At 40.2% G+C, this 11,719-nt stretch overlaps 3 protein-coding genes across 8 annotated transcripts in view; 1 reads left to right on the top strand and 2 right to left on the bottom strand.

Moving 5' to 3' along the window:
• The window catches only part of LOC109962651 (nuclear factor 7, brain), a 5,717-nt gene extending 1,776 nt beyond the window's left edge, over positions 1-3,941 (top strand). For 3 of the 6 annotated variants that reach the window (XM_020604555.1, XM_020604563.1, XM_020604547.1), the window contains exons 2-7: positions 1,097-1,501; positions 1,624-1,719; positions 1,820-2,053; positions 2,175-2,197; positions 2,275-2,408; positions 2,495-3,940. In XM_020604555.1, the coding sequence (XP_020460211.1) occupies positions 1,097-1,501; positions 1,624-1,719; positions 1,820-2,053; positions 2,175-2,197; positions 2,275-2,408; positions 2,495-3,081 (1,479 nt within the window). In that variant the 3' untranslated portion in view covers positions 3,082-3,940. Of the gene's footprint in view, positions 1-1,096; positions 1,502-1,582; positions 1,720-1,819; positions 2,054-2,174; positions 2,198-2,274; positions 2,409-2,494 lie in introns of those variants that run through there. The other 3 variants (XM_020604568.1, XM_020604578.1, XM_020604586.1) reach the window with 3 other exon arrangements.
• On the bottom strand, positions 3,880-8,066 carry LOC109960870 (hyaluronan-binding protein 2). The gene is made up of 13 exons (XM_020601287.1): positions 8,007-8,066; positions 6,926-7,031; positions 6,697-6,807; positions 6,455-6,571; positions 6,239-6,349; positions 5,979-6,150; positions 5,798-5,895; positions 5,328-5,703; positions 5,079-5,221; positions 4,743-4,877; positions 4,398-4,543; positions 4,096-4,262; positions 3,880-3,970 (listed from the first exon to the last, which is right to left on the bottom strand). The coding sequence occupies exons 1-13, from the start codon at positions 8,064-8,066 to the stop codon at positions 3,880-3,882; spliced, it is 1,833 nt and encodes a 610-aa protein (XP_020456943.1).
• Positions 8,067-9,835: 1,769 nt separating this feature from the next.
• LOC109958287 (probable E3 ubiquitin-protein ligase TRIML1) lies at positions 9,836-11,133 on the bottom strand. Its single transcript, XM_020596824.1, has 4 exons — positions 11,006-11,133; positions 10,807-10,853; positions 10,569-10,711; positions 9,836-10,481 (listed from the first exon to the last, which is right to left on the bottom strand). The coding sequence occupies exons 1-4, from the start codon at positions 11,099-11,101 to the stop codon at positions 9,910-9,912; spliced, it is 858 nt and encodes a 285-aa protein (XP_020452480.1). The 5' UTR covers positions 11,102-11,133; the 3' UTR covers positions 9,836-9,909.
• Positions 11,134-11,719: the final 586 nt, after the last annotated feature.

The raw sequence follows: 11,719 nt of genomic DNA, 5'->3' as shown, positions 1-11,719 counted from the left end.
GTGGTTATATTGGTAGAAGGATGTTGGAGATGGAGCTGCCAGGCAAGAGGTCAAGAGGAAGGCCAAAGAGGAGATATTTGGATGTGCTAAAAGAGGACATGAAGTTAACTGGGGTGAGAGTAGAGGATGCCGAGGATAGAGTTAGGTGGAAACAGATGATTCGCTGTGGCGACCCCTAACAGGAACAGCCGAAAGAAGAAGAATTGTAAATATCTAAATACATAAAATATTGAAAGCCCACCTATTGTTTATGGGATGTTTTATAATGACAAAAATCAGTTTACTTAAACTTTAAACACCACTGCCATAAAAAAATTAAAAGTAAAATTCAGTATGGCATATTTATTTATGACCCCATTCGGGATTAAGCAGTATAGAAAATGAGATGAGATGAAATATTTATTTATGATAAATGGGGAAAAGGTGAACAAATTATAAAGCTGGCTTTAGATCTATTTGACAATAGAACTGCTTTAGTTAACACTGAATATTACTGTAGGCAGCTCAAGGTCCACAAACTAACTTAACATGTTATGGCATCTGAGCAAGCGTATTTGCTAATGAAGACCTTGCAAAGGAAAGTCCAACAAAAGTTATGTTGACTTTGAGCTTGGATTATTTTATTACTACTGGTCCCAAAATAAATTTATTTAACTGTATTTAGAACAAATAATTTATAGCTTAATTAACTTAATCCAGTTTTTTAATGTGCCATTTGATTGAGGTCTCCTGAGAGTCAGTGGTTTGAAACAGCTACTGGTAGATATCAGCTCATTATTAGTAATCTGATACTGAGGCACGTGATTGGTGTGTGCATACAAAAAGAAGTCTTTGAAATATTCATGAGCAGGAAGGCCAGGAACACAGAGTACACTGAGCCACTATATCAGGTCCAAGCAGAGCTATGGGAACTGTTGAGGAAACTTTGAAGTGTCCCGCCTGCCAGGATTTCTTCACAGATCCTGTGACGCTCCCATGCGGACATGACTTCTGTCTCACCTGTATCCAGGCTGTCTGGGAAACAGATGGGTCTGGTGAGGGTTCTTTCTTCTGTCCAGAGTGTCATATATTCCTCTCCTCTGACCTTACTCTGAAGATAAACATCAGTCTTCAGACCAAAATAAAGGACTTTACCACTAACTTACCATCAGCAGCAGAGTTGCAACCAACAACTCCAAGCAGGGAAACTAAATCATCTTCAACTATTCAATGTGACCACTGCATAGAGGCACGACCGGTGGCCATAAGGACTTGTCTGACTTGTGATGCCTCATTGTGCCAGGCGCACACCCTGCTGCACCAGCAGAGGTCTACTCTGAGGAAGCACACGGTTGTGGATGTGACAAGCGATTTGCTATCTCTGAAGTGCAAGGATCATCATGATGAGCTCAAGTTCTTCTGTATGGAGGAAAAGGTACCTGTGTGCTGTATGTGTGTCCTGGTTGGCATGCACAAGAACCACAAAGCAACTCAACTCCATGAAGCCTGTGCAGACTTCAAGGTAAATATTAGTATTGCATAGTCATTGGCTTGTGTTTATTTGCTTGTTAATGGCATGATTATTGCTTTATTTCTCTCCCAGGCTGTTTATTTTCTACAGGCCTGTTGTATTTCTGTCTTTAGAGCATGTTAGAGACATCTATGAACCAACTGCTAAAGCGAAGATGTGACGCAGAACATGCCATCAAAGACCTGGAGTCACTGTATACACAAACAGTAGTACGATCAGTGCGAAATACTGTTTTAATCATCTATTTTTTTATTTACAGAAACCCCTCTCCCATGAATTTAAATGGTGTGTCTTTTTTTTTTTTCCTAGGAGTCTGCTGCAGAGTTCAGAGAAAGAATCTCAGACAAGTACAGCAGGATACGTGTTGTGTTGGACGGTGATGAGCGTCTGATGATGCAGATTATAGATGCAGAGGAAATATACATGACAGAGTGGTTGGACACCCAGAGGGACATCATTGAGGCCCAGATCAAAGAGATAGATAGCCTCAGAGCCTCCAGCAGATCACTTCTCGAGGAAACAAATGCTCTAAAATTCCTACAGGCAGGTTGATGGTACCTAATATTATGACTGTGTTACTATGATCATATGTTCAGATGCAGCCAAAACATTCTCTATGATTACAGCTTTGCACCGCAGTAAATTACCTCTTTATTTTCAACAGCAAATCACAGCGCAGAATCTTTGGTAGGTATATCATTACTTTATTTTTACTTTTTTTCTGTTATGGTTTTGCCTTCTATGACTTTCAGCTTTTATTGCAGTGACCCTATGGATCGAGCACCAATCCAAGCAGCCGACAAGGATCAATGTGAGCCTGAGAAGCTGAAAACAATAGAGAGGCTGGTGGATGAGCTCTCTGTGGCTCTGTCCCAACACTTTCCACGAATGTGGTCATGTTAGTAAGCAATCCAAATTTTGCAATTTAAACTCAACCTCCACTATCTCTGTGACTGTGTACTGAATGTGGATTTTTATTTGCAGATCTAAGTTCTCCTTCGCTGGACTCCAAGACAGCCCATCCAAATCTGGAAATATCCCAGGACAGGAAGCAGGTGTACTGGAGAAGACAGCCTGCCAGTGAAGCTTCTAGCTCTCAGCCATATGACTCCCAGTACAGCGTCCTGACTCAAGAAGGTTTTACTACTGGACAGCACTACTGGGAGGTCATTGTCCAGGAAAAACCCTACTGGTTGATAGGTGTGACCACTGGGACTGTCTATAAAAAAGATGGTCCAAGTCAGAGCTCCTCCAGCTTGGGCATGAACAACACATCCTGGTACATCTACCATGGAGATGGGCAGTACCTGGCATGTCATGATACCCAGGAGAAGCAGCTGTCAGTTGCAAGGAGAGTCAGAAAGCTGGGCATCCTGGCAAATCTCCAGAAGGGGGAGCTGTCATTCTATGATGGTGATGCTATGACTCTGCTTCACTCTTTCTGCGTGCCCTGCACCGAGATTCTGTACCCGATGTTAAACCCATGCATTGATGTGAATGGAGTGAACAGGCAGCCACTTACCTTGTTTTGGATTAAAGACCCTTGGGACTGGCATGTAAACAAAAATTGAAGAGTGAACTAAATTATTCACTGATCAAACTTTATTTTTTTTATTTACAATTTTCTTAATGTTTATTCTATTTTTGCTTAGATTTTATACATCATGTGGTGGAAAAGTCACCTCAAAGCTGAAGATTGTTGTTGACCAAATCACTTTCCCTGTCTGCTCCAGGTAAAACTATGACTGAGAAAACAATTACTTCTGTATTTTATAAATGTTATAGCTAAAGCTAAGATAGATGATGAACATACTACACATAGCTTTTTACCTCAACCCATGGGAGAGATGACAAGGCCCAAAATATGATATTATACTGTCCTGTATAACACTGTGATCCTTTAATGCTGTTTAATAGGAAATTAGAGCTGAGAATAATTATTTACTGTAGAATTTGTCTTTTATTGATTTTATGTTTTCCAATATGAATGTCATTTCTATAGTTTATAGTCATTTTTCTATTATCTTGAATTATTCACTTCAAGCCTTTAAACAACACTTTTTTGTGGTGAAGTCTAGTTACTCGTTCAGCAGCTTAGCAGCTTTCATGTTGGACTCTTCAGGAAGTAAATGAGCCTTGCATAAAATACTGGCTTGTTTTTTGTACAACTGACCCCTCAGCTCACCAGACCATGGAGTACATGTGCACCTTCAGTCTCATGTCAGTAGCCCTACAGAGCTGTTGCCCTACCATGACACAAGCCATCTGTCACCAAGGACATTTTCATACTTTTAAAGCATAGGCATAGCCACAAAAAACAGGATCCCACAGGCAGCTAATACCAAAATAACCTACATAAACTCTACATTTTAAGTCAGTTTGTGGACGTACACACATTCCAGCACAATGGCTCTCCTAAACTGATCAGGGGTGTAGCTATGAGTTCTGTGACACTTGGGCCTGCAGGACATACAGTAAAACATTAAGACACAAAACAGTCAATGACAAAACATATTGGTGTAATTTGAGGCAGCATTAAAATTGCTCGACTCATAACCAAACCCTTGGATACACTATTAAATTACTTTGGAGATGCTGCTTGGGTTTTTGACTTGACCCATTGAAGGAAGTGAATGACCCGTGTGTAGACCCCAGGCTTGTTCGCCTTCCCACACTGATCTCCCCAGCTCACCAAACCATAAAGGATGTGGGTATTGTTTTGTTTACAAGTCATTGGTCCTCCAGAATCCCCCTGAAACAAAAGAAATCAGCTGATCAGGTAGAAAACACACTACTGCTCACAACTGCTTAAGAACCTATTTCATATAAGTTAGTCACTTGGATATTCTAAATGATAGCATGCACCTAGCACATTTTCTCCACTAACCTGACAGGAATCCACCCCTCCCTTCAGGTGGCCAGCACAGATCATGGTATTATCCAGGAAGCGTCCATAAACACTGGGTTCAGAGCACTTCTGCTGGTTGATCAGCAGTACATTGGCCTGCAGCAGGTGGTTAGAACCATGTGATGCTGGGGGGATATGGTGGAAAAATGAGATTGTACAAAATATACAACAAATTCCACACAGTTGTCTTTCATTTCAGTGGCTGGTTGTTAAATTCAAACATTACAGGATCCTTTAAAATATGTTTTTTAAAAACAAACCAAAAATATCTGACTGATAATGACAGCTTTTGTTTTGTGACTGAATATGTAAAAGTGAACTTACATTGCTCAGTAGCACCCCATCCAGAAATGGTACACTCCATCCCATCAGGCAGTATGGCATCAGGCAGACAGGCTATCTTCACAAACTGGGTCTCATTGGCACAGACTCCATTAGCACCTTGCAGCCTCAGCAATGCTTTGGAAATGCAATTCAGATAAAAGTATGTTTACATATAGTACTGTTTGACTCTCAAAGTGATTACCCTCTCATCCTTTTTTAACTAAGGATCATGTTACAGAAGTAAGGTAATCTCAGCATGCTCTTTCATTTAGGCATTATAACTATCAGTAATATCAGTGTTTATTTGATATATGGTGAGAGTGAGACATGAGTCACCTATGTCGTTGTAAACAGCTGAAGAAGTCTCCCTGTAGCCCTCATGTACAATAGCCTGTTCAACTTTTATGGTTTGCTCTGTGGATTCATTTGTACCCAGTGACAGACCTCCCACAACCACCTGCATGTCATTTCTTTGTATACTGTTCAAACACAAGCAACACATGATATGATCCGGATTATGTCCACACAGGTAAATTATTATCATTATTATCAGTGTTCTGTGTTGGGGGTTTTTTTTGTGCATACATGCAGTGTCCAGCTGTCAGAACCCAGCAGCTCGCAATGAGAACTCCTCCACAGATGTGTCTGTATGGCTGGTTGGTGTTCTTTGGTCTCACTTCCAGAGACACCTGCCAGGGAATGGCCCCAGGAGAGACCTTCAGACCCCCAAAAATTCGGGTAATAGCATTTTTTGGCTGAGGTTTCCCACAGGTGGAGAATGGGAGTGGTGGAGGAGTGCCACTGGGGATGAAAGGACCACTGGTGGGTGTAGGAGGAGGGTGTGGAGCCTGACTGGGCTTCTCAGTCACTGAGGTTGTGATAGTCATTGGCCTAGGGTCTGCTGTAGGTTCGGGTTTTGTTGGATGAGGGGTAGGAGGGACAATTTCAGTTGGTGCCACACCTAAAAACACATATACAAGAGGATTACACTGTTTACAACTGCTTCTGTTAATCACAATCATAATCATAAAGTTTCCTGAAACTTTAAAATAGACCTGTTGGCTCAGGACACTTGGTTACATCACAGTAGTGCCATGTCAAGTTCTGGCCTCTTCTGAAGAAACACCAGGGCTTTTCCTCTCCATCTGGATTTCTGTATCATAGAAAGTGTGTGAGTGAACATCTTGTTTTAAATATAATCTGCAGTTTGTATACACTTATTTACTTTCTCCTGACCTGCAGAAGTTGTGAGGGCCAAGTCCATCTGTGTCCTCGAAGGATGTGAAGGGATTAACTCCTTTATTGAGGATGAAGTGAGAGTTCCAGAAGAGGCATTCATCACCATCATCTGTCTCACTGACACTACCACGATATGACTCGCCATCATCCACATAGCAGTCATTTGGGCCTAGCAAATATATCATACTCAGTCAGCATAATTTTTTAAACATGTATATAAAAGTAGAAAATGGAAAACAATAAAGTGAAATTTTTACCAACATGGCAGAAACGTCCCCTGTACCCTGAAGGGCACTGACAGTCAAAGTCATTACCATCCTTGATGCATTGTCCTCCATTTCTACATGGATTAGGATTACATACTGAAACTTTGGAGAAGAACAATACACAGTTTAAGTGTTTCCTTCCAGGAAATGTATAAACTAGAATAAAAGAGGTGTTCTGTTTAATCTGTATGAGGAAATGCTCCTTACAGGTCGTGCAGTGTGGAGGCTGGAAGGGCTGTTTGCATTTGCACTGGTAAAACGGGGGACTTGAAGTAAGCACACATTCACCACGGCCACATTTACCTCTTGCACAAATTTTAGGACCTGAGATGATAACACAATAAAGAAAGTGTTTAAATATTAATTCATTTTTGCTCATTATATATTGTGCATATATGACCAGTTTGCAATCTAACAACAGCATAAAGAAGAGTGCATTTTTTTCTAACCTTTCTCACATCTCTTCCCTTGATAAGGATGGGGACAACGACACTTGATTTTTTTCTTTCCTTTCTCCTCACACACTCCATTGTTGAAGCAAGGGTTGGGCTTGCAATTGCCTGAAAAAATGAGAAAAGGGAAACCTAAATTAGAGTTGTCCAGTGTAGTGTAGACTAGTAAGCCAAGGGAATGCATGTGAAATTATTGGGCAGAATAAGATGAACTTTACTCTCTTACCATGAGGCTCTTGAAGTTCAAAAAGCCAGTCTAAATGATTAGAATCATCATCATCATCATCATCACCTCCCTCTGTGATCTGAAAGAAGAAGTCTAAAACAATATTCTTCCATTATTCATAAAGCACTGATTCTCTCTTAGCCTTTAGTAGTAAGATATTTACTCTTGTTTATAGTACTGTGAGTACTTATGGGATGCTAAAGGTGTTTTAAATGAATAAAAGCACACATTTACCTTCAATTATGTCCTTAAATCTTCCTTTCCTTTTCATATGTTGGCCCTGTTGAGGACTCCCAGAGCTCAGATGCCCATCATCATGATGTTCATGTGTACCATGCGCATGGTCGTGATGTCCATGTCCATGTCCATGTCCATGTTGATGTTCTTTGTCCTTTTTATCTTTCAGCTGGAAAATATTAATCATCACCAATGACAGCACCACATTAAAATCATAACAATAAAAATAATGTGCAGTTTCTTAATAGAATGTCAAAAGGACTGCAGAGAACATTTTTGCAGACCCCTCACAGCCTGGACACACCTCCCCTCTGGACGGTGTGACAGGACACTGTACGCCAAAACAGCCAGATGCAAGGCGAATTTCTTCCCCTGTGCCATCACACTGATGAACACTTAACCCATGACTGTATAAAAGAACTCATCTGTCAGTGCAATACCTTGTAAATGTACCATTCTACTGTATATATCTATCTGGTAAAGTCCACCTAAAATGTGTGTTTATACATATATATTTGTAAGTACTTTTATTTTCTTGCTTCATTTTCTGTCCTAAACGCACATTCCTTCCTCTGTTTCCTCGTTTCCTTATGAAGAACCTACACATTGACAGCCACTGCACCGGAGTGTGTTCAACACACATGGCCAATAAAGCTTATTCTGATTCTGATATTTCTGACAAGTTAACATTACTACTGGCAAAAGTAATGCATTAATCTTTTTAAACAACAGCAAGCTGAGCCACATTTTATTCATAGCAGACTTCATCAAATATTGCAAATAAAATCCAGTGCATGTACTAAACAATTTCTGTGCAATACCAGTATATACACTGAATACATACTTCAGCAGGTACGAGCAGCGCTGCCAAGAAAAGGCAAAAGAGGATGAGCTTTAGGTTCATGATGGTTTTAGATCAGAATGTGTCCAGGAGAGTCGAGTGAGAGTCCACTGTCTGGTAGATCACTCACACTAAGAATTTGTACAAGTACACAAACCTTTGAGTCACCGGGGTTATCTGGCAACCATCCCTGCTGCTGAGTCAGTTTTATTGATTTTAACTGTGCTTTTGGAAAGTTCTTTCTTTATGCTAATAATAAACAGAATACAGCTCATAAATACAATAAACAATTAATGATGGAAAATTAAGATCACTCTCTCTGCCACCCTCAAAACATTTTGGTCATTGACATTCATTAAAATGAATGCACTCTGATGCAACATGAAGGCTCAGAGAGTATATCTGTTTGTTTGAATGTAGACTTTGGATCCACTACACTGGGTGCATCTCTCAGATCTCACTGCAAAATCAATAAAGTGTAATTCATATATCATGATTATAAGCTCAATAAAATACAGTATATCATGTCATAATGTGTATATCATTAACAGTAACATTTCTAATTCTTTTTACAATATCTTGCCATAAAAGAAGAATGTGTGTACTTAAAAAATTGTCTTTATGGTATTTTTTCCTTACATTAATGAGGCACACCGCTGCAAATAATTCTGTATATTTATCCGAAAGTTCAATGTATACATACAAACCCCAATTCCAATAATTGTTATCAGCTCAAAGTTCAACAGCCAGCATCTGTGATGGTATGGGGGTGTGTTAGTGTTCATGGCATGGGTAACTTGCACATCTGTGAAGGCACCATTAATGCTGAAAAGTATACACAGGTTTTGGAGCAAAATATGCTGCCATCCAAGCGACGTCTTTTTCAGGGACATCCCTGCTTATTTCAGCAAGACAATGGCAAACCACATTCTGCACGTGTTATAACAGCGTGGCTTCGTAGTAAAAGAGTGCGGGTACTAGACTGGCCTGTCTGCAGTCCAGACCTGTCTCCCATTGAAAATGTGTGGCGCATTATGAAGCACAAAATACAACAATGCAGACACCGGACTGTTGAGCAACTGAAGTCATACATCAAGCAAGAATGGGAAAGAATTCCACCTACAAAGCTTCAACAATTCCACCTCAGTTCCCAAAACACTTATTAAGTGTTGTTTAAAGGAAAGGTGATGTAGCACAGTGGTAAAAATACCCCTGTCCCAGCTCTTTTGGAATGTGTTACAGGCATCAAATTCAAAATGAGTGAACATTTGCAAAAACCAGTAAAGTTTATTAGTTTGAACATTAAATATATTGTCTTTGTGGTGTATTCACTTAAATATGGTTCAAAAAGGATTTGCAAGTCATTGTATTCTGTTTTTATTTACATTTTACACAATGTCCCAACTTCATTGGAATTGGGGATTGTACATGCACTAAACTAAATGTGTAGTGACTCCTTATAAGGAACTATCTTCCTACTAGACTTTGACCACTTTGTGCCTTTATATATTCCATTATTTCAAACAGAAGCAATTCAGTATCAACAAGGGTATCCTTTTCTAATATGGCACACTTTAAAGTGTTTCCAAGTTGTAACTAATAGCTTTAACAATAGTAATGATGGTGATGATGATGTTTAATATATGATTTTCCTATTCCAGCATGAAACTTTGGCAAATTGTTAGCTTGCTAACATGTGAAACACTAATTGTGAAGACAGTAAATGTTATACCTGCTACATATTGACAAGTTAGCATAGCTCAAAGCAGCCTTATAGAGCACCTGGTATGGCTATAAACTTTTAGTCTTCTTTAATTCTTAATAAAGTCATAACCTACATATCTACAAACTGTACATAACTGGTGTCTTAGCAAGGAATTACTACAAACGTCTGTGGAGCTACCAATCAGAGATCACTGGTAGGAGAAGAAGTATTACATATTACAATAGGCTTTGCATTTGTGCCACTGTGGTCATGCCCAGGACACAGGGCCAGGTGGAGGCAGTCCGAGAAGGTTGCGGCACAGAAGGAGAACAGTGGCATCATGTTGTCTGCTTCAAGAAATGTCACCAATCCTGCAGGAAAACTACACAAAACACCAATCCGACAGAAGTGTTTTGTGAAAGGCAGCTGATGTGGCACTCCTCCATGCCAGGCTGTATACTCCCCATCAAAGAACTCCACACACCAAGATTCATCCCCCCGGCCCAGCCAGCATTCCTCAGTGGTGCCCTTGCGGGGAATGGTGGGATAGGTGACACCTAGCTCCCAGTAAGTCTTCCCAGCCACATCAATTTCCCAGTAATGGCGACCAAAGATGAAGCCTTGCGAGCTGATGACGTTGAGGGTGGTGTCAAAGCGTCCAGGGAGGTTAGGAAGTTGCTGCCAGGTGTCTGTGTAGGTGGCACTATCACCTTTGGAGGATATGATCAGCTTTGGGTGGGCTGTCTCTGGATCCAGACACACCTCACTGGAATCTGGAGACACATATTTAACATTCTTAATCAGGAAAATCTGAGGTGTTGTGGTTATTATTTTTTTAGAAAAAAAATGTGTGAACTGACAACTATTGACGAGTTTCTTGATTATAGGGGTTTGTGAGCAGATGAGCACAAGCATGTTGTTGGTGAGACTGAGAATCTGTTCAGCTTTAGCCTCGTCCAGGCTCACACTGCTTGGGTCTGTCCTGTTTAGCAAATCCATCACTCTGGAGGAAGCACACCATAGTAACAAACATCAGCTGCTGCTCCACTACTTAATACTGAAGCTTTTATTATTATTAATTATGATTTGATTTCATACCTGTTCACCGTGTCCATGTCATGTTGCTCAGAGGATGAAAAGAAAGACTGAAGAAAAGTATGAAAATCAAGATTAAATGTACTGTGGAAGCAAAATGTTTCACATCACATGGTATATTTAGTTGCCATTCACACACAAAAAGGTATTAAATCATACATTATTTGTTTAACTGGGTTTTATCACTGTCAAGTTTAATCACCATTATATCAGGATTTGTGTCTGTCTGGTCCAGTGCCACAGTGAGTCTGGCCAGCTCTTGCTCTATCTCCTGAATGAGAGAACAGTTCCTCTCCATTAGCCCATCCAGGGCAGAGAAAGCAGCCCTCTCCTCCATCTCCAGGTGGGACAGGGTAACCTTCAGGTCCTCATCCAAGATGGTCTGAATCTCCTGATATTTCCGTATGATGCTCTCCTTTATCACTGAGGACCTTTTCTGAATCGGGCATAAGCATTTAACAGTTTATACTGCTTCGTATAACTACTGTGTAGTCATTGTGTTGCAGGAAAACTGAAAAAAATATTTAATTTTCTAGCACATAGTATCTCAATATACACATAGAGTTCATGTTATGGCAACATTTCAGCACTGACTAGTCTGAATGTGACTTACTGTGATTTCTGACTGTCGTGCTGCTAGTTTCCTCAGTCTGTATTTCACTGCTTCCCTTTGATTCTTTAGAAACTCTTGATGTTTTTCTAATGTTTCCTGTAGAAAGGGTTGCACATATACAGTATGCAGCACAGTTCAAATCAACACCAACCAAAGTGACTTTAGAGCACATTCAGAAGCAGAAGCAGTTTATTACGAGACTTGAACAAAGCTGAGATTGACTGATAGGAGTGTGGAACATATTTTGTCTCTCTGACTGCTTATTAAAAGACCTGCCATATTTGATGGATTCTAGTTTCCTGC

This window comes from Monopterus albus, unplaced genomic scaffold (genome assembly GCF_001952655.1).
Source record: "Monopterus albus unplaced genomic scaffold, M_albus_1.0 scaffold3.1, whole genome shotgun sequence".
NCBI classification, from domain to species: Eukaryota; Metazoa; Chordata; class Actinopteri; order Synbranchiformes; family Synbranchidae; genus Monopterus; species Monopterus albus.
Note: the sequence above shows the minus strand (reverse complement) of the source record. Positions and strands in the feature narration are given on the sequence as shown.

Bases quoted from the DNA above. Each gene is read 5' to 3' on its own strand.
- LOC109958287 (XM_020596824.1), bottom strand. From the start codon at position 11,101: ATGGAGAGGAACTGTTCTCTCATTCAGGAGATAGAGCAAGAGCTGGCC. The intron at 10,854-11,005 runs GTGATTAAACTT...ACTTTTCTTCAG, and splicing joins ACACAAATCCTGATATAATG to TCTTTCTTTTCATCCTCTGA. The intron at 10,482-10,568 runs GTCAGTTCACAC...ATGTGTCTCCAG, and splicing joins CAAGAAACTCGTCAATAGTT to ATTCCAGTGAGGTGTGTCTG.
- LOC109960870 (XM_020601287.1), bottom strand. From the start codon at position 8,066: ATGAACCTAAAGCTCATCCTCTTTTGCCTTTTCTTGGCAGCGCTGCTC. The intron at 6,572-6,696 runs GTTAGAAAAAAA...TTATCATCTCAG, and splicing joins AGGGAAGAGATGTGAGAAAG to GTCCTAAAATTTGTGCAAGA. The intron at 5,896-5,978 runs GTCAGGAGAAAG...TCTATGATACAG, and splicing joins GGCCCTCACAACTTCTGCAG to AAATCCAGATGGAGAGGAAA.